The sequence below is a fragment of the Hevea brasiliensis genome, chromosome 5 (genome assembly GCF_030052815.1).
Source record: "Hevea brasiliensis isolate MT/VB/25A 57/8 chromosome 5, ASM3005281v1, whole genome shotgun sequence".
Taxonomy (NCBI): Eukaryota; Viridiplantae; Streptophyta; class Magnoliopsida; order Malpighiales; family Euphorbiaceae; genus Hevea; species Hevea brasiliensis.
In genome coordinates, this window is record NC_079497.1 from 3,497,903 (window position 1) to 3,519,123 (window position 21,221).

General features: G+C 28.0%; 1 protein-coding gene across 1 annotated transcript; it reads right to left on the reverse strand.

Moving 5' to 3' along the window:
* Positions 1-6,939: 6,939 nt before the first annotated feature.
* LOC110652635 (NAC domain-containing protein 87) lies at positions 6,940-9,160 on the reverse strand. Its single transcript, XM_021808257.2, has 3 exons — positions 8,524-9,160; positions 8,110-8,390; positions 6,940-7,878 (listed from the first exon to the last, which is right to left on the reverse strand). Exons 1-3 carry the CDS (start codon positions 8,708-8,710, stop codon positions 7,204-7,206), a joined length of 1,143 nt encoding a protein of 380 aa, XP_021663949.2. The 5' UTR covers positions 8,711-9,160; the 3' UTR covers positions 6,940-7,203.
* Positions 9,161-21,221: the final 12,061 nt, after the last annotated feature.

Consider the following 21,221-nt stretch of genomic DNA (forward strand, 5'->3'; position numbering starts at 1 on the left):
ATATTTTTTTGCTTTAAATAATTTTAAAGGTACACTTTTTCATATCGATCGTGTGCATTGAAAATAAATAATTTTAAAGTATTTTTAAAATAAAATCGAGCCCTAACTAATAAGGGTAAGACTTAAATCTTCATTGATAAAATTAATTCTGTTATTTTATACCTACCTTAATTCGATTCAATATAGACTGAAAGACTCAGATTCGAGACTCTACTCTCCTAATCTCCCATCCTAACTCTATTATTTATGATTGAGTTAATAATCAGTTAAATATATCCATTGAATGGAATCGTTGAAGGAAATAAAATTAGGCCATCAATCCTTGTCAAGAAAAGAAGATGAGGTTTAATTTACAAATTCTTGATATTGATTTGAATGGAGCGTTGTATAGAAATAAAATTGGTGATTGAGTCTTGAAGAATGACTTTCAAGTGCCTTTAAAAGTAGTTCTCATGCTCACTTTCTTCTTCATGTTTAATCATAGCCTATGGTGGCTCGCTCTGCACGTCTTTCAATCATTAATCAAGGCAATCGATTATATATGTTATCTTTTAGCACAAATGAGATAATGACGTTTCAATATTATCATTTAATATCATACTTTTGCAAAAAAATACATAATATTAACATTTAAATTTATAGGATTTAACCTATATGTTAATAGATGATAAGGGTAATATTTTTTTTATTTTAAAATTATTTTAAAAGGGACTTTTTAAAAAAAAAATTACACTTAATTTATTTTATAAAAAATATTTATATTTTTAAGCGTTTAGGATACTTAAAAAATAAGTTAACAGAAAATATTTTATTAATCAAAGAGAATATTAAGTTATTTTTAAGGAAAATCACTTGTTTTTTTTTTTTTTTAAATCATTTTCTAAATTTTGACAAATTTATTAAAATGTGAAAGCATGATATAAACATATACGACGCGACTTTGAATGAGAGAAAGAAGCACAGAATCCTCTTTTCGACTCTAACTCTCCTACTCAAATCATTGCTTTTCTTTTTGTTACTTTTAAAAATAGCTGCTTCAACTTAGCTACTCAAATTTTTAATTATCTTTTTTATTTTTTATCAAATAAATGGCACTATTAATTTAATATTATAATCAAATAATAAAAAATATTTTTATGAAAAATATAAAATATTTTTTATATATAAATAATTTTTTAGAGCCTTATACTATTTAATTTCCATGACGTAATATATATGCAATACTAATTCCAAATTTGATTTGTATTAAAAATTAAAAAATGAAAGTAATTCATATAATAATTATAAATTTTATTTATATACGAATAATTTAATTCATAATACTATTATATTCAATTTTAATTTTTTAAAATAGGGCATTTTAATTTATTTCCATGTTTACTTTATTTCCAAATTGAAAGGAACTTATCCTGCGAGATGTAAGTTATGATTAGTTGTTATGTTTATTTTTAGGCTCAACATCCTTTTCTCTGAAATCCCTAATTAATGAATACTTAGAAAATGTAACCAACCCATTCAAAAAGCTCCATTTATAGTTGGAAAAATGGAGTTTCCCATCAATGATGCTTATAATTTATATGCAAGAAAATTATTGCATAGACTTGATTTATTATAGATATAAAATATAAATATATGAGGTTCGTATATTTAATAAATAAGTCTCATATATCTTATATTCATCACCAAATATTCATAATATATACAATGCAAATTTTATTTAAGAAATGTAATATGAATTTAATAATTAATATTAATAAATTTTATTTTATATAATAATAAAATCACTTTTAAAATTATAAAATTTTAAATTTATAATTGAAGTCAAATAATTAAAATAATAATTAAGTAAACAATTAATTATATAATTCATTATTTCCTGCATGTAAATTAAATTATCATTTTTTCACATGAAGATGTAATATATCAGTAGTTTTATTTTTTATTTTATTGTTAATTTGGTGATAGAAAATGAGTGATGCAATCATAAGAAATGCACTAATTACAACCTTGAAAATTAGGGTTCAAACAAAAAAGAATTCCTTTTCAGAATTTGTATTAGGAAAATGTCTATTTATGGAATAGGAAGAAGAAGGAGACGATGAGAATGAAATCACACTTGAGTTATTTTGATATTTGTGAGAAAATATTAAAAAATAATTTAAAATTTACAATTGATAAATTTTAATTATTTTAATAATAAAATAATTTTTAAAATTATATTTTTAATAGATATTTTTTTTAAAAAAATGTAATTTTTAACTTTAAATTACAATTGCCAAAACAGGCATTAAAACGTCACCGTCACCGAGGATGATCTGGTTTCCGCGTGGCATTTTCAACCATCAAAGTTGACGCCAGCTTATGTATGAACAACTAGGAAAATCTTTTTACACCTAAAATTCCAAGGATTTCAAACACACAAAAATAAATTTATTCCATTTAATTTTTATAGTTTCTTTATTAATTTTTTTTATTAAATTCTTTTTCATATTCCTATTTTCAGTGCTTTTTTTAATATTTTTTATGAGAATTAAAGAAATAATTCAATAACCTCATTTTTATATAAAAAAAATTGATTAAAATATTTTTTTATTTAATTAAAATAGAAAAAAATTTAAATAAATAATTAATACATCCTTAATTTTTTTTTTGAAAAGACAAATAAAGTTGGATAAATATATGCCCATGAAACCGTGATCCATAGATTTTGAATCAGATCATATATATGAAAGGTTTTAGATTTCAAGTCGGTTTCGATTTTGTTTTGAAGAAAATTTTGATGATTTTAGTTTTAATTCGATTTTGATTTCTTCTAAATTGAGACAATCAATGACTATATAAAAACAAATTAGTAGGTAAAACTAGATTAAATTGTCAATTATGGACTAATTCTAGATTTGGGAAAGGGAGAGCTGCAATTTCAAATCAAAACAAAACTATGGATTGATGAATGATCTGGAGCTGAATTTATGTAATCCAAATATAATCTTAACCATTATCAAATCTGCCCAAGGCTGGTCTATATATGATCATCCCAATTATTTTAGCTTTTCATTAGTTTTAATTATTTATATGACAAAAATGATATATAGATAAACATGATTGTAGAACAATTGGTGGCAGGAGACAAGGGAGTGATAAGACTTGGTAAAAACCATGTCCATCATCCATGTGATTAGGTCATGTCAATGTAAGGAAGACAAGAGATATATATATATATAGAGTAGCACATGCATGCTCACTTTATACTAATTAATTAACAAGTTTCATATGTTCAAACATATCAATACCTCACATGAAACTTTAATTTTTCAACTTTGTATTAATTTCCTTGTGATGCCATGCCAACCAGGGAAAATTTTCATGTTTCTTTTTCCTCTTTCCCCCTGTTTTCCTTTTTTTCTTCTTTAAGACTTAACAAAAAAGAAAATCTTTGATTTATTTGGTTTAATTTTCTAATTATTCAAGCTTAATATACATTGAATAAGCAACAGATAATCCCCCTTTTATCTTTAAAGATAAAGAAAGATATATCAACCAAATTATTTCTTAATTAACTATTTAATAATTAAATTAAACTACATTGTTTAAACTGTAATGCTCATAGGATTTTGATCAGAATCTAGAAGAAATATATGATTTTTTTTTTTGCCTAAAATCAGTTCACTGTATATCCAAAATACAAGATATATAGTGAGATCCACCTATTAAATGTATAGGTCACATATAATTTTGTCTTAAGCCCTTATGGACCAGGGCCCTGTTCGGCAACAGCATTTAAGATAGTGTTTACATCTTTTATTTGTATTGTTTAGTAACATAGTATTTATAATAGTATTTAGATGTTAAAAAAGTGGTTTATAAAAAGTTATCTCTCATAACTTTTAGAAGTTAAGAGAGTGTTTTGATCAAAGTCAATAAAATGATATTACTATTTTCATATTTAACAGCTAATCTAACGGTTACTTTTACCGAATATTTCTGTTTTAAATCATTATAAAAACAACTAACCACCAATATCTAATATCTAACAATCAACAGTTAGTAATACAGCTGACAGTTACTAAAATATTTAATATTACTAAACATGACTTAGGTTTAAATAAGAATTTTTAAAAATATACGGGAATTAATTATAATGCAATAGTATATATATGCTTTCAAAGACATGTGAAATTTACCTAAACTATACTTAACCTTGCATAGTTGCATGCTAGAATTTCTTTGTCAAGGCAGGTGATAGGAGATTAGGTTAAAAGATTGATCAAATTAAAAAAAGAAAAAAAAAAAGAAGTCAACCTCATATGTAATTTCCCATGATTTCCTTAGATGGCTCCTTCTAGATAATAATATCCACAACATGACAAGTTATATATATCTATGTTCACACTATATGATTCAACAAAGTTATTTTCACCATGAATATGAATATGTTTATATCATCCAAAACACACCTGCCTCAAGAATTCTCTTGATTCTCCATTTGCATCATTCATTATTTTATGTATTCAGCTGATAATAATATTTATATTTTTTTTTAATATATAATTTTCACAACATGATTATTGTGGTCTCTATGCACGAATGGAAATTCTGACTATACTTGATAATGCTATTTATATACTTCCCATGTTCACTTTTTTTTCTTCTGAAATATTTAAAAAGCAAAATTAAAGTTAAAAATATTGACATTTTACATTTTGAAACATTAATTTTAAAGTTAATTCAGTTGGCAATTGAGTTTTCTTCCCACCTTATTAATAATTAGATTCAATTCTTATAAATTTAGCATCCAAGGATTAGTAATTTCTTATCCTATAAAAAAAGGAATTAATTTCTAATTGTATCAATTGAGTGTGGATGTATTGATATATTTTTATTAATTAGACACGTTTTATTATGAATTTAAAATACAAAATATATGGTGAGATCATATTCATATTTAGGTAAAAATTTTCCTTTATAAATAAAATAAATTGAACCTAACTTATTCAAAATGCACCTAATAAAGAGAGGATTGTTTTAACATATAAAAGCTACCATGGATTTTCACACATTACCTCAACATTAAGAGTGGGATTGACTTTGATGCCATGTTGATAAAATAGATTGAACATGATTTTATCTCAAAAGGAGGATTGTCCATGTCTGTAATGTGCCCTCACAAAAAAAAAAAAATCAATTCTTAAATAGATGATAATTTTATAAAATCAATTCACTTTTTTCTCTGGCACTATAATAAATGTTATAATTAGCAATAAAAAATATAACGATACTAATTTTGTTGTTATGAAGTTAACATACCAAAGCAATATAAAAATTATTATTAATAATAAATAAAAAAAAATATAATAGTAATAATTATTACTACAAATAACTTTTCTACGACTAAAAAATTATGATCATAAGTATTTTATAATAAAATTACAATCATTGAAAAAAAAAAAATCAAGAATGATTGAAGAAAAGAAAATATATGTGCATATAAACAGTAGAGTTGGTTCGCAGTTACATGGATGCGAAAAGAGATGACATTGAGATGAGCTAAGCTGAAGGGGAAGGAAGCTTAGCTAGCTAGCTAGAAGAAGCAGCATATGGTGATTTTAGCAGTCGACAGCGATGTAAAAGAAGGCGGTGTAGAATCTTGATTGGTTGGTGCCTCCATGTTTTCATGCAACAAATAAGGGTTTTTTCTCTTTTTCTTTTTCTTGATTGAAAGAATATTCTTTCTATCTGTCTCTCTCTATCCTTACTGTTTATTGCTTCCATACTAATTACTTAGAATAAAAAACTTGCTATTTACTAGAAAAACACATGGATCAAGTAACCAAAAAGGGCGGTTAACTTCCCTGCAATTCTGTGGCCAAACCCCAAAAGACTTTGCTTTGAATAGAAAGTAAGATAATCGTTACACTTTAGCATTTTCCATATGAGACTATTGCTAGCTATCTACCAATACCTTTCTTCTCTTACAATAACCGATTCCACTCTTACCTTTAACTCTTTCTCATCAACACTTCATTTTTTTTTTCTCTTTTCTTTCTTTCTGTTTTCTGTTATCTCTCTCTCAGATCAGATGATCAAATAATTCAGTACTCATCAAAAGAGGATGAGCTTTAAGGGATCTTACCCACTTTCAGAATCTGAAAAGGGGAATCTGGGTAGAGCTCAGTTTGCTCGGAAATGAATTTAAACATGTTTAATTAATTTTTGTGCACAACCACAAATTATGTAAAGCAAGCCGTGTGTACATGTTATACTAGATAATTATTTAGTTGCGTTCGACAGAAGATAAACGTTATTGTTGAAGAAAGCTAAGATTAATTGTTAATGGCATCTTCTGCGTGGATTCAGGGAATGATTCACGTGATTCATAGTATTCTTAATCTCAATTTGGGAGGTTACTGATTCCAGCGTATATCCCCCTTCTCCATCTATAATTAACTTTCATTATTGTTACCGATTTTAAGTTTGAGCCTCTATCCATTATTGCCTTTATTGTGAGAAAAAGGGAAAGGTTACTACTTGTGTAGCTCCACTTAAGGCCATTTGGCCTCCCTTTGAGAAAAATAATAAAGAAGCAAAAGAAATATTATTTCACATTTTTATGTATAAGCAACAAAAACTGGATAGATATGTAGGCAGATAATTAAAAAAAAAAAAAAAAAGGAAGAGCTATATATCAACTTTTTCCAAGAATTTAAGGCCTTGAAGACACTGTTGGTATGCAAATTTAATTATGCACAGTTGCACTAATGGATATATATGGTGAGCTTTTTTTTATTTTTTTATTTTTTGCTTTTTTGGGTGTTCTAATGGGGAAGGTTAAACATGACAAGAATATTGAATGAATTGGGTTTAAAACTGTAAATTCAAGAATGAGTAGAAGCAAAATAACAAAGTTAATTAAAACCCCCAAAAGAATAAAATGCACTAATATAAAAGAATAAACGTACATGAATTATATATATTCATGGTATCCTTCCTTCTGTATTTGTCACTAAAATTGAAAACTGAAAAGGTTTGAACATCATGAATTTAACCTATATTCTATACAAGAATATTCATTTATGAAGCCAAGAACTTTTAAAACTATCATCAAATTACCTAGTGGAGAGAAGAAGATTGTTTCAAATCATCACATATATTCCCTAAGAATTTTATAGAACAGGCAGTACTCAGTATATATTCCATCCATCTTTATTAATCCCACATGCCATCGAAGTATGCAATGGGCCCAACTGATGATGGACCTTCAAGATCATCGTACACCTTGTTGTTTCCGAAGTCTTGCTTCGACACCACTGATGATATCTCGGTGGTGGTGTTCATGTCAGTGCTCAGTCCAGTGTCCTGTGAGACGGTGGCCACAGATTGATTAGATGAAAATTGTTCAACCTTGCAGTGTTTCTCCTGCCCAGATGTTTCAATATTGGCAGTCACTGCTCTTAAAAGGGTCTGGTCATTAGTACCAAAGCTATAGTTTGGGAAGTATCCAGACATATTTGGGGTTGTTTGGAAATTGAAAAGAGGATTTGAGGCTGGAATTTGAGGGTAGAAAATGGAATTTGGTGTTTGGTAGCTGGAATTTTGAAGCTGGTGATGAAGATAGTTTTGATTATTGTTAACCATGGATGTGGACAAGTGGGGCAAGTAATTTCCATCTAATGATCTTGATGTCATTGCTTTGAATTCATCGTCTTCATCGTTGAAGGTGCTGGAGCCAGGCCTGCTAGATTGAGGAGGATCCATGAGAGGTGGGAGTGATGAATAATCCAAGAAATCATCCCCAAAGGAGTTCACCCTTAAGAGGTCCTGAATTGAAGTTCTCTTTATCCCTGTGCTCTTGTGGAAAACCCTGCAGACAACCCATTCATCCTGTACAAAAAGCCATAAATTTAGTCTAGCTAGATTCTTCATGTACACAAAAAGCAAAAGAAAAGGGATACCCATGAAAGAAACTCTCTGCCAAAAGAAAAGCTAATTATTTAATAAAAGATATGATAGATAAACAGGTAATGAGACTGATATTTCCTTTTAGAAACAACAAATGAACAAGGAAAAACAAGAAAGGGAATTGACTTGCTTTTGTGCATATGCGATACATACCTTTGAAGCTTTAGGAAGGTTGTAGTAAGAGAATTTGCCTTCAAGTCTATATTCATGCATGACCCAATTGGTTTTCTCCCCTTTAGGTGCTCTCCCTCTGTAGAAAACAAGGGTCTTCTTCATCCCAACAAGGCAATTTTTCCCCTTGTATATCTCCCTATCTTTTCCGGTGGCCTTCCAATAGCCGGCCTCCGTGGCTCGGTTTGTTCTCATACCAGTTGGGTACTTCCTATCTCTCTGGCAAAAGAAGTACCATTCCTTTTCTCCCATCTTTGCTTTCTCTGTCAAAAACAAGAACAAGTCCATCCATTTTTATTAGATACACAAGTTACAGCAGAATTCAATCATGAACAAAGATCAAGAAATCAAATAAATGAAAAAAAAAATCTATACTACACACAGAAACGAACTTACTGGGCAAATCCCATGGTTCGCACTTATTGAGATCAACTTCACCAATAGCACATGCACTGAAACCGCTATTAATCACCTTCTCTGTGAGATAATGAGTTATGATCTCTTCATCTGTGGGATGGAACCGAAAACCAGGAGGCAGATCGATAAGATCTTCTCCTTTGTTGACCACAACAGCAACTTCCATTAATATCACAACACCAAACTTAAAATCCTCTACAAGAACCTAAAAATATAAGCACAAAAGAAGCAAATTCAAGAAAGAAAGAAAAGAAAAATAGCAAGCAGCTATGAGGAGGAGAATGAAAAGAGAGAACAGTTAAGAAAGTAGAGCAAAGGCAGAATATAGAGCTTAAATAGAGGAGTTTGCTGAGGAAAGATCCGTGGACAACAAGGAACTCTTTTGTTGCAGTATAAAGGAAGGCTCTTATAGAGGGAGTTCAATAGTTGTTGTTTCTGGTTTTAATTTCTTTATTATTAATTATATGTTGTGTGTATTTGATTTTGATTTGTGGGTCTTTGAGAGGGTGTTGTTTTCTCAGCCATATCTACCTGTTTGAAAATGAATGTGAAAAAAGAAATGGTAAAAGTATGGTTTTCTATATGCTGGTATGAGGCATAGCTGCAGGATCCCATGTTCATGTTTTCAGCCTCTCTCTCTCTCTCTCTCACACACACATATATATATATATATTATAAAATTTATAAAGTCTCTTTTATCTGCTTAAAAATACCTAACCTTTTATGAATAGTATACCATATTTGTATTCTACGTTTCTAATCCATTAGTTATATGTAGCTAGCTTTCTTTAACCAAGTCTTAGTTCAAACTATGCTCTTCAACAGTTTCAAAAAGCTGCCATCTTATTAACTTTACTACTGTATCTGCCTAAATTTTTCAATTTTTCTTGTTATTTGGCATGGCTTAATTATCATCTCAGCTTAATTAGCTCCCAAATAAAAGTTTCCTCTGCATCACTTTCTCAATTTTATACTAAGAGTTATAAAAAGAATTTTTCTTCTTTACACCTGTTTTATTTGCTTCTTTTGGAATAAATTATCTGTTTTATTGGCTTTTTTAAAATAAATTATGTGTAAGAAGAGAATTCAATCACGAAATTATATCTAATTTTTATTTTTTCTAAGATGAAATATTTTTTAAATTAAAAAAATAAATAAATTCTTTTATTCTAAATATGAGAATTAATAAAAAAAATCAATTAAAATAAATTCTTATAAAATTCTATATCCAAATAAGGGGATTATGAATAAAAAAATTTTAAAAAAATTAACCATGTCATATTTACATGACTGACAAATTTTTTTTTTACTTAAATTTTATCAATCATAAATATAAAATATAAAATAAATAAATCTCATTATACATTAAAATTTATGTTAAATTGAATTTAAATAAGAATTTTAGACCGACAGATATGCAGCTTCCAATTGATTGAAACAGAGAGAATAACTTTTCTCTGCAGAAACCCTAAGCTAAGGACTCCAAATGAATGGAATCCAGGGAGCTATTAAAAATCAAAAGTCAAGAGATGAATAGAAGGGGAAAAAATTAATAATAATAATGAAGTTTCTGAGATGCCAGCTGGCTTAAGTACTAATATTCTTGCAAATTTTAGTTGGCTAAAAGTCTTGTTTTAGCTATGAATAGATTTATTATCATTAATTATTATTTTATTGCCTATTTATAATGAATTTTGCAATTACTTTTAATTTGTTTAATAAAAAAATTCATATTTATGTGATATGTATTTGTCATTTCCAAATTTATTATTTTTTTATAAGATTGATGTTGCATAAAAATTAAAGACTTTATTTATTTTATGAAAAATAACTTATATATAAAAAAAATATTTTACATGATATTTTTTATGAAAAATATTTTTTATTATTTGATTATAATATTAAATTAATAATATATATTTATATCATGTATTTATAAGTATTTTTATATTTTAATAAAATTATCAAAATTTATAAAATAAAAAGTTATTTTCTTTAAAAATAATTTATTTTCTATTAATAAAAAAAGTATTTTTTAGTAATTTTTTAATTATTTAGAAAATAAAAAAAATTAAAAAAAAAATATTTCTATGAAACAAAGAGAAATAAAATCATGATAAATTATTCTTGTATTTTTCATGTGTTATTTGATATATTATTTTTGGAAAATATATTATTTTTTGTTCCCTTTTGAATATTCTCTACTAAAATTTAATAATGGATTAATCATCTTTTGTCTTTTTAGGAAAATATCTTGCAAATTAACTTCAAAGAAATTTATTATGTGAAATTATATATATATATATATATATATATATATATATATATATATATATATATATATATATATATATATATATATATTATGGGTAATCAAATATCAATAAGTATAATAAAATCTACTGTAATTTTAAAAGGAGAATTTAAATTTAATTTTTAGAGAAAATATAATTGAGAAAGGTAATCATAAATTTTAAATGAATTAATTTTATATGAATTGTAAAACGATCATAGAGGATATTTTAATATTAAAAAAAATTATGATTATGGAAATGGCTTGGCCCCTCCACCATTAATAAACAAAATAGTCAATTGAAGCTTATATGAAAACAACAAATTTTCACATTAAAACCAACCAGATTAAGAATCCAACCCATCAAGTATGGATATATCTAAGCTAATCATAATCATAAATATCTAAGCTAATTTGTTCTTGATTATATATGTTAATTCTAAACTACTCTACATTAATTATAAATCCCTAATTAATTAGACCATTTCCACAAGTCAGAGGTTCTTGATTAAGAATTAACAGGACACAGGAATGTTCCTGTGCGTACATGCTTACCCCATATCTTTGAAATCTAAATTACAATATTGTATTAAAATAATTTTAATAGCAGCAATTATTGACTAAAAATTTGCAGCCAATGACTCAGCAATCGAACCGCAAAGTGTACATTATTATTTAAATCAGTTTTAATAAAATTCTGTCACATTAATTAATTATTTAAAAATATTTAATCTGTTATTAGTTATATTTTAAGTTGTAAAATTAAAGAATTATAAGATTTGATTCCATTAATTTAATTTGATTTTAATTAATTCAACAATTTAAAAAAAATGCCGATTTAATTATTCAATTCTAATTTGATTTAAGAGGGTGAAAACATTTTCACTTGGACTTTGTACAATTTCGATTTGATTTTAATTTTAAATTAAATTGAGCTGATTTTGAATTCAAATCAGACCGTGGTCGACTTCATATGCTTCCAAAATCCGAATCAACAGCAAAGTTGAACTAAAAATTTCGGCGCGGACGAGGAGAAAATCAGGTTTTATTCTATGCAAAATACTCTACCGACACCAACTAACTCCAGTTTTTCAATTTTCATACAAAAATTGTATACTACTTCTTCTCTCTCTTTTTTTTTTTTTTAATTATCGTCATAGATCTAAATTGACTTGAATGAGAATAATACAATATGACTTAAAAACATTACATATTTTTGAAAATTTAACCTAAAATCATTTAGACTTGAGAAAGTGAATTCATATAGTTAAATTGAGTTTATCGTCATATTATTTTATAAAGAGAGGATGTGTATAAAATATACGACATAACATGTTCTAATAAAATTATTATACCTTAGTCTATGTATATCCTTAGTCAATAAAAAAATAAAAAAATTAATAATAAATATTAAAAAATATTATTTCAGAGAAAAAATGCTAATTTATTATTTTTTATGTAGTTTGATGTGTGTATTATTCGTATTGAAATTGTTATTAGATTTTCATTTAAAATTTAAAATCTTATAATTGAATTCATTAATCAGTCTGATTAGTGATTTATTGTATTAATCAAGTGGGGTTTATGCGAAAGTTAAAAAGGATTATAGTTATGATTAGGTGTGGGGGCCAACCAAATCCATTGCACGTGTTGACATTCTTGAGCTGAGCTGGATCTTACTTTTCACTCTCTATCTGGTTATGTCATTTGCTTTGCGTTCACATTTTGCCATCTCATCACCCATTTTGTTTTTCGTCATTCTGTTCACCGGTGAATATTACCCGCAGTTTCCACTTTTCATAAAAATTATTAAATTTTTTATAAAATTCATTAAATTTTATTTTAATTTAATAAAAATTACTATAATAAAAAAATTATTTAAATTAACTTATTAACTTATCAATTTTAATTTTATTATTTATGCAACACTTTAAAAAAAATTACTATTTATGCAACAAATTCAAATTCTAAGTTAATAATTAAATAATTCTGAATTTTATTTGGTTTTTAAAAATTATCAATTTAAATTTATTAAATTTCAAATTCATTTTCAAGAAAGATAAAATAATTTAACTTTAATTCAAACAAGTGGAGCTATAATTCAAATTAAAGTAGATCAATTTCAGTTTAATTTCAAAAAATAATGATAAATAAATATTATTAAAAAATCATCAATTTAAATTAAAGTTAAAATTAATAAAAATTATATCGATTAAAATTAATTTTAAATCAAATTAAATTTATTTAAAATCAATTGATTTAATTCATATCAAAATTAAAATTTTATTTTTAAAATATATATTTCAAATAAAAATTGTCATGAATTTAATTAAAATGGATAAAAATAAAATCAAAATTAACCTAAATCCTCTTAAATTTTAAATTAATTTTCTTATTTAATTTAATTTCGTGCTTAATTAATAAGTTTTATTTTAATGGGATTAAAATGGTTGGTTTGTAATTATCAGATTTGAAAATTTATTCGAATAAATAAAAAATAAAAAAGAAAAGGTTTTTAAAATTGATAAAGAAAAAAAACGCGTGGACCCTACAACAGAATAGGACGGAAGGCTGGAGAAGGTGCTAATCTTAATCCCATGTGACTTGAAACTGTTGACTTTTAGGCCGAAACGAAACTGCAAAGCAAAGAAGCCACGATATTGGCTTACGATTGGTGACGTTTTAGCATGCCTCAGATCCATCTCTTTCTTGGCCAGATATTGTTGGTCCACATATTGTATCACTAGGCGTGTGCAATGTACATTATTGTAAACCCCCCCCCCCCCCCCCCCCTCATGTCTCATGTCTCCTTTTTTTATATATATATAAATGATAAATTTTTTCACTTACCGCTAAATTTTATTAATTATTTTTTTCAATTATTATATTTTAATTTATTTTAGTTAAATAATTTATTTTTTTAATTAATAGCCACTCAAATTAAATCAAAATTTGATAAAATTATAACATCTCTATTTTTTAAATAATTATTTTATATGTAAATATTTTATTCTAACATAGGTACTGTAGAATTTGCAAAGATACTTTCGTTTCGTGAAAATTCGATTCGTCGTCCAGATATGCAATTTCGAGCCAAGCAGATAAGCTGCTGGAACCATTTCGGAATCGGATCAAAGTTATAGGCTACTCCACTATTTACAGATGCCCCAGACTCGTTTTCAAGTGTTAGAATTGACATAGTTAAACCCGAACCCAAAGTTTCTTCAGTTATTTAGTATTAGGTTTAGAATAAAAATCCATAATTAGAAAATTATAATTCTCTTTACAATAGCTTTATAATATTATTGAGGACCGCGGGGTAAAATTTTAGAATTTTTAGAACTTATTTGAGTGATTTTTGCAAAATATCCATTTAAAGGGCTAAAATGTACTTTTTCAAATTTGTGACTATTGCCTGGTTTGGAGGACCCAGGAGAGGCCATATGATATTGATGAGATATGGGTTGAAATGTGTGATTCTAGAAGTGTTATTTAAACCATTATGCAGGTTGAGTAGGTCCTAATTGTAGTTAAAATTCTGTCAAAATTTTGATAAGATCTTATAAACTATTTTGATTTTATGGTTTAAATCAATTATTTAGTTTTGTCAGCCTTTTGATAGAAGTCAATGTGTATATTTAGGTGATCGGTACCGGCCGTCTTCTCTTTTTAGCCGAACTAGCTGCAGTCCAGTCAACTAATCTGCGAGTAAATATTTATTTTATTTACAATTTCAATATTATTATATTTCAGGCATACTCATGCATTACTATTACTTATATTTAGGTAGTTAAATATTAGGCATGTCCTACTTTGCATTTATACTTGATGATATTATTTTGGTTGGTATGTTTTGATAATCTATAGCTGTGTGTGTGAGTTGGTGTGTATGTGGAGTATATGGATATGGGTAAGACGGGTAGACGCAGCTGGAGCTTAATTCGCTGGGACTCGATTCTTATTATGGATAAGTCAGGGTAGGCACGGCTTTGAGTTGATCTCGCTGGCCCCCGCATATGGATTATTAAGGGAAAGTCAAGCTCAAGTTGATCTCGCTAGCGCAGGCCTTGGATTAAGAGAGCTGGGTAGGGAGATCAGCTCCTCATATATGTATGCGTGAGTATGAATTCCAGATTATCTTTGATGTAACATGACTTGTTTGTATGACTTGTATGAAGATAATGTATTTTATTTCTAAGGATGCATTATAATTAGATAGTTATAGAAATTGTAGGTAAAATAAATATTTACTCTCTGAGTCAAACGCTCATTCATGTTCACTATTTTTCTAGGATACAGGAGAGCCTTATTGTAAATGATTTGTTCCCTTCCTCACAGGTCCACTTATGTTCATTTTGTATAATTTATATAATCAAGGGAAGTTTTAGAACTTCGCATGTGTAAGGGTTATTTAATTTGATTTGGGCTATAAAAGATTATGTCTCTTTTCTTTTGAAAATTTGTAAACTTCTTATGATGCATGGGATGTTGAATGGACTGGGTATATGGCTTGGTTTGAGGAAGCTAAGCTCCCATTCGATCGTATTATGATTTGTGGATGATTGTGAGGGTGAGCTAAGCTCCCCAATGGATTGGATTTTTGTGTTTACATGTCACGACCCAACCTATGGGCCGGACTGGCACTAGGACCTAAGCCAGCCTAAAGCCCCCGAGGCCCATAGTAAACCTAACTATTCATTAATTCAACTCTAAGGCCCATTTGGGCCCAATTTCAAGAAATCAACCGGACAGAGTCCGGCCATAAAGTGGACCTTTCAACGGGGAGTTTTTGACTCACCCGACCTGTAAACACAATAAATACTCAATTGCGGAGCTCAGCTCACCCTCCACATACTCATATCAGCATAAAAATAAATGGGAGCTCAGCTCCCTCATCCAATCCATCAAACATGCATAGAATATTAAGTTTACAGGTCCAAAATAACAATTTAGTTTACAGACCCAAATCAAATAAATATTTCTAACACATGCGAAAATTCTAAAATTTAACAAGTTTATACAAACATTAATAATCGACCTGCGAGGGAGAAAGTAGGTTAACCTCAAAAATATCCTCATGTGGCCTGGAAAAATATTGAACAGGAGTGAGCGTTCGACTCAGAGAGTAAAATATCAATTTTAACCATAATCTCTATAACTATCTAAAACTAATGCACCCTGTAGAGTGAAATGCAACAACAGCAATAATGTCACATCATAGCAGCAAAAAGGTAATTTGGAGCACTCACACACCCAGTAATATCAATCATAATATATAGGAGCTGATCCCCTATACAGCTCTCTTAAATCCAACCTGGTACCAGCGAAGAACTCAGCTCGGGCTTCCACTTAATAACCAAATCGAGGTCCGAGCGAAGAACTCAAGCCGTGTCTACCCCGAAGGACCGGGTCCCAGCGAAGATCTCAAGCCGTGTCTACCCGTCCTATCCATAGTCCACACCACATCACACGCATGCCAACGCACGCACATTACTCCAAATTACCACAACAACATCCATGGCACTTTAACAGTTGTGAATGCAACATAAAACGTGCCTAGAGTTTAACTACATAATTATATACATATAAGTGATACATGGGCATGCTTGAACATATAATAATATCGAAATTACAATTAAAATTAATATTTTACTCACAGACTTAACAACGGTCACTGTGGCGGCTGGACGAAGGAAGAAGGCTGTCCCGGCTCACCTGACAATCACATTATAATTATTTAATAAATTTGACTCAATACAAATCAAGAAAAGACCAAATACATCCTAAGTCGTGCCGAAAATCCGGCAGAGTCTCCCCTATACCTAGGACCTACCCAACCTGCAAAATGGCTCAAAACATACTTCTATATTCACAATCCATATATCCACAACTCAATCACATCACACAGCCCCTCCTGGGCCCATCAAATCAATCATCCATCACAATATATAAAATTTCAATTTAGTCCTTATAATTGATCATTTTTGCAAAAACTGCACAAATAAGCTCTAAAAATTCTAAAACTTTTCCCCGCCGTCCTTAGCAATATTACTAGGCTATTGCAAAAAGAATCATAATTTTCTGAGCTACCACGAATATTTTATGAATTTTTAATCTTATTTAAGCACTAGAAAATTACGAAAAAGCAAGGTTCGGGTTTACCTTTGCTGATTCCGACTTCGGGGACGCGCTCGGGACGTCTGACAATGGTGGGGTAGCCAAAACCTCGATTCAATTCGGAGACTTTTTTTGATGGCGATGCATGCGGAAATTCCTGAACCGGACAACTGTCGAATTTCCGTGAATTGAAGATACCTACACGAAGCCCACAACACGGGGGTTAGTATAAAATTTTTACGGAATTTTCTAAGCTCATGTAATGCTCGGAAAAACACTGCGAAGTTCCGTGGGACCCACCGAAAAATGGTGTCGGAAAATTTTGAAATTTATATCCCCGCGAAGCTCTCGACGAGTGGAGCGCTCTGGTACTCTCGGTTTTCTCGTGGGGTTTACGGTTTGTGAGAAATCTAGCCCAAAAGTCAAAATGGGCTAAAATTTCCCGGGCAAAAATTGGACAAACCGCTCGATGGATTTCAGTGTTTTTGGTGTCTATGAAAAGCTCTCGACGAGTAGATGAGTTTAGACACAAGACCCGATCCGATTGGTGGCCGGATTTCTGCCGGGAAGATGAAGCGGCGTGCTTGCGCGTCGTGTCGCTTCGGGCGCCGTTTTCTTGCATTCTAGGTGGCGACCGGTGTACTGGGACGGCTGGGGATGGGCGCCGGCGAGCTGGGGTGGCAGGGGAGGCGGCGGCGCGGCAAGGGGAGGAGGGAGGAGAGAGAAAACGAGAGAGAAAGGGAGGAGGAGAAACGCGCGTGGTAGAGGAAGAAAAAGGAAGAAGAAGGCCGGTCCGATTCGACCGGTCCGATCCGGTCCGGTTCGATTCGATCAATCCGGTTCGATTCGGAATACAAAATTTTGAATTTTTACTCGGCCTCGGGACCGAAAACGAGGTCCAAAAATTTCGAAAAAATTTCAAAAACTCAGAAAAATTCGTAGACTCCAAATATATTTTTAGTTTTTCCACGTGATCTTTAAATTAATTTTTAAAAATCATCAAAGTTTATATTTTTGGAAAATCGAACCCGATTTTTAAAATCCGAAAAATCTCAAATAATTTTCTTAAAATTTAAATAATTAAAATATCAATATTACTCATAAAATAATAAAATTTAAAATTTTTGAGGTGTTACATTACAGGTCAGGTGAACAAAAAACTCCCCATTTAATGGTTCATATTATGGTTGGACTCTGTCGGGTTGTTTTCTTGAAATTGGGCCAAATATGAGTTTATGTTTGGGTTGAAAGATAATTGGGCTTACTACGAGATTCAGGAGCCTTATGCTGACCTAAGTCTTAGTGCTAGTCCGGCCCGCGAGTTCGGGTCATTACAAGAATTTTCAATGAAATTGTTATATAATATGTCATAAAAAATTAATCTTTTTACTAAATTAAATTAAAAAATAAAAAATTACTTATTATATTTATTAATATCTATTTTTAAATAAAAAAATTAAAAAAAAATTTCAAACCATTTTGATAAAAATATAATTTTTTTATGATTTAAAATCACGTAAAACACATTATATAAAAGTTTTAATGTAAATTCTATCATACTCTAATTTGAATGACTATTAGTTAAAAATATAAAAAAAATAAGTGATTTTATTAAAATAAATTAAAGTATGATGATTAAAATGAAACAATCAAGAAAGTTGAATGATTATAACCTAAATTTATTATATATATATATATGGAAAATTTTTTAATTTAAGAAAATAATTAAAATTTTATAAATATAAAATGTACTTTTTGGTAATACACCAGGACTATATTATAAATTCTCTAAATCTAATAATCGTATGATTAAAAATATTTCAATATTGTCTCCTTCTCTAAACTATTTCTCTCCTCTCTCTCCTTTTTCTTTTTATAAGTTTTTGCAGTTGCCACTTATGAATATTTTCATAGGTGATTATCCAATCCCTTTTTCCTTTTTTTTCTCAATAAATTTCAAATCTCTATTTTTTTTGAATAAATTTTTATTTGTCTCCAGCATATTCTTATTTATAGATTTTAGATTTATTATTTATTTTGAAAGGATTTAGTGTCTCATCTTCTGTAAGGTTTTTTTTTTATCATATAATTAGGTGTTTTACTTTATTATTTGGACATAAATTTATTCATAGAAAATACAGATTTTCTCTTTATGGGACATCAAAATTCTATGGTTTTTATATCAAACTTATAGAAAAATCATAGGTCGAACAATGGTTGAATACATCGAGTGAAAGTGTTCTTTTTACCGAATTGACAAATTAAATACTACTCCATCAACACAACGAGACCATTCAAATAAAAATAATTGCTATTGTTTTGAATAAGTGATTTATCTTAAATTTTTTATATAAAATTATAATAGTATGAAATTTTATATTTTATAATTATATTTTATTTTCATTTAATAAAAGTTTTATCTTTATCTACTATAGAAAAATTTCTATATTATTCAATAAAAATTTAATAATATATATATTTTTTAACTTTAAAAAATTAAAAAAAAAATGTGTTAAAAACTAATAATTTAAAATAGTTAGGAAAAAAGCGATGAAAGTTTTTGATAACAATGATTTTGTTATGATCGAAATAGTTTTTCTTCAGTGTATTTATTTTGTAATTATATTATATTTTTACATTTTTTTTATTTTGCAAAAAAAAAGTTATTATATTTGTTTGGTTTTGATTAAAATTTAAATTCGATATTTAAAAAAATCTCCAAAATAAAGTTTAAATTTTTAAAATTTTAATTATTTAACTTTGATTATGATTTTAACATGATAACTTATAATTTTAATGATTATTTTAATATTATTAAATTATAATTTATTAAATAAAAATATATTAAAAAAACTTTATTTTGAACACCAAAATCTTTTTTTATATAATTAATGATGACTATAACTCCGACGGCTATGCATAATTCTCGAAATTTATAAATCAAATCGAAGAATCATTTCGAACTAAAATTATTTTGATATTTTAGTTCAATTCTGATTCTTAACTAATAATAGAAATTGTCTTGAAATTAAATTGAATTGAAACAAAAAAATCGAGAACCATATCGGATTGGAACAAAAAACATATTGAATCGAAATCGAAATAATAACGAACTGAATCAAAACCATACAGAAATTTTAATTTGGTTTCGATTCCTATATAAATCTCGAACCGAATAAAAATCGTAGACCCTTAATAACTCCTTAAATTAGAGATTCATCATTCTAAAAAATGACTTTAATGTTACTAAACTAAAACTTATTGATTCGATATAATATTTTTTTAGCACTTTAAATAAATTAATATTGTGATATGATTTTAATTATAAAAGATTAATATGATCCTCAATCATTGATGCTATATATCTTTTTCATCTTCCCACTTTCCATCCAGCATCACTGTGTTCATTTTCTTGAAGAGCAAAATCTAATAAATTATTTTTTATCCAAAAGACTTAACTTGAAGTTTTATCCAACAAATAGTTTATTTGGTGTTATCAAGTGGTCCCATAATAGTATATTCAACTTAATCTGAGCCATTGGAAATGGTGACCATGATGTCATCTAACCAATCAAACAAGTCATTATTCTATTAACAATATGAATAAATAATAATAGTAATAATAATAAAATAAACAACTTGGATATTATCACATCATTGCCAATCTCAAATCTTAATTTTCAATGTAATTTAATAATAATATTCATTGAGTTAGGAAGGAATCACTTAGCAAATAGAAACATGCTCTGATTGTTTCATTGAAAAAATTTTATATATAAAAAATATTTTTATTATTTGATTATAGTATTAAATTAATTATATGTATTTATATTATATATGTATAAATATTTTGATATTTTAATAAAATTATTAAAATTTAAAAAATATTTTTTAAAAAAAGAATTGTGAAAAATTATTAATAATTTTAATTTAACAATATTCAACTTTTTTTTTTAAATTGTGAAGTTTGAACTTTCAATTAAATTTAAATTTTAATTAAAGTAAAATTAATAAAAATAACATAATAAGTTTTCCATTAATTAATTTATAATGAGAGTTAACAAAAATAAAAATATAATTTTTCTTCTAAAACAAAAAAGAGAAGCTTATGAGTACTGTTTCATGGGTTGAGACAGAGAAAAAGAAGAGAGCCGCGTGGCTTTCACATGCCATGCAAGGATTAAAGATAATACAATCCTAAATTAATTAATTAGTGATTAAGAAAGGGTTTTAGCTTTATATTAATGATGAAAAAGTCGATACTATT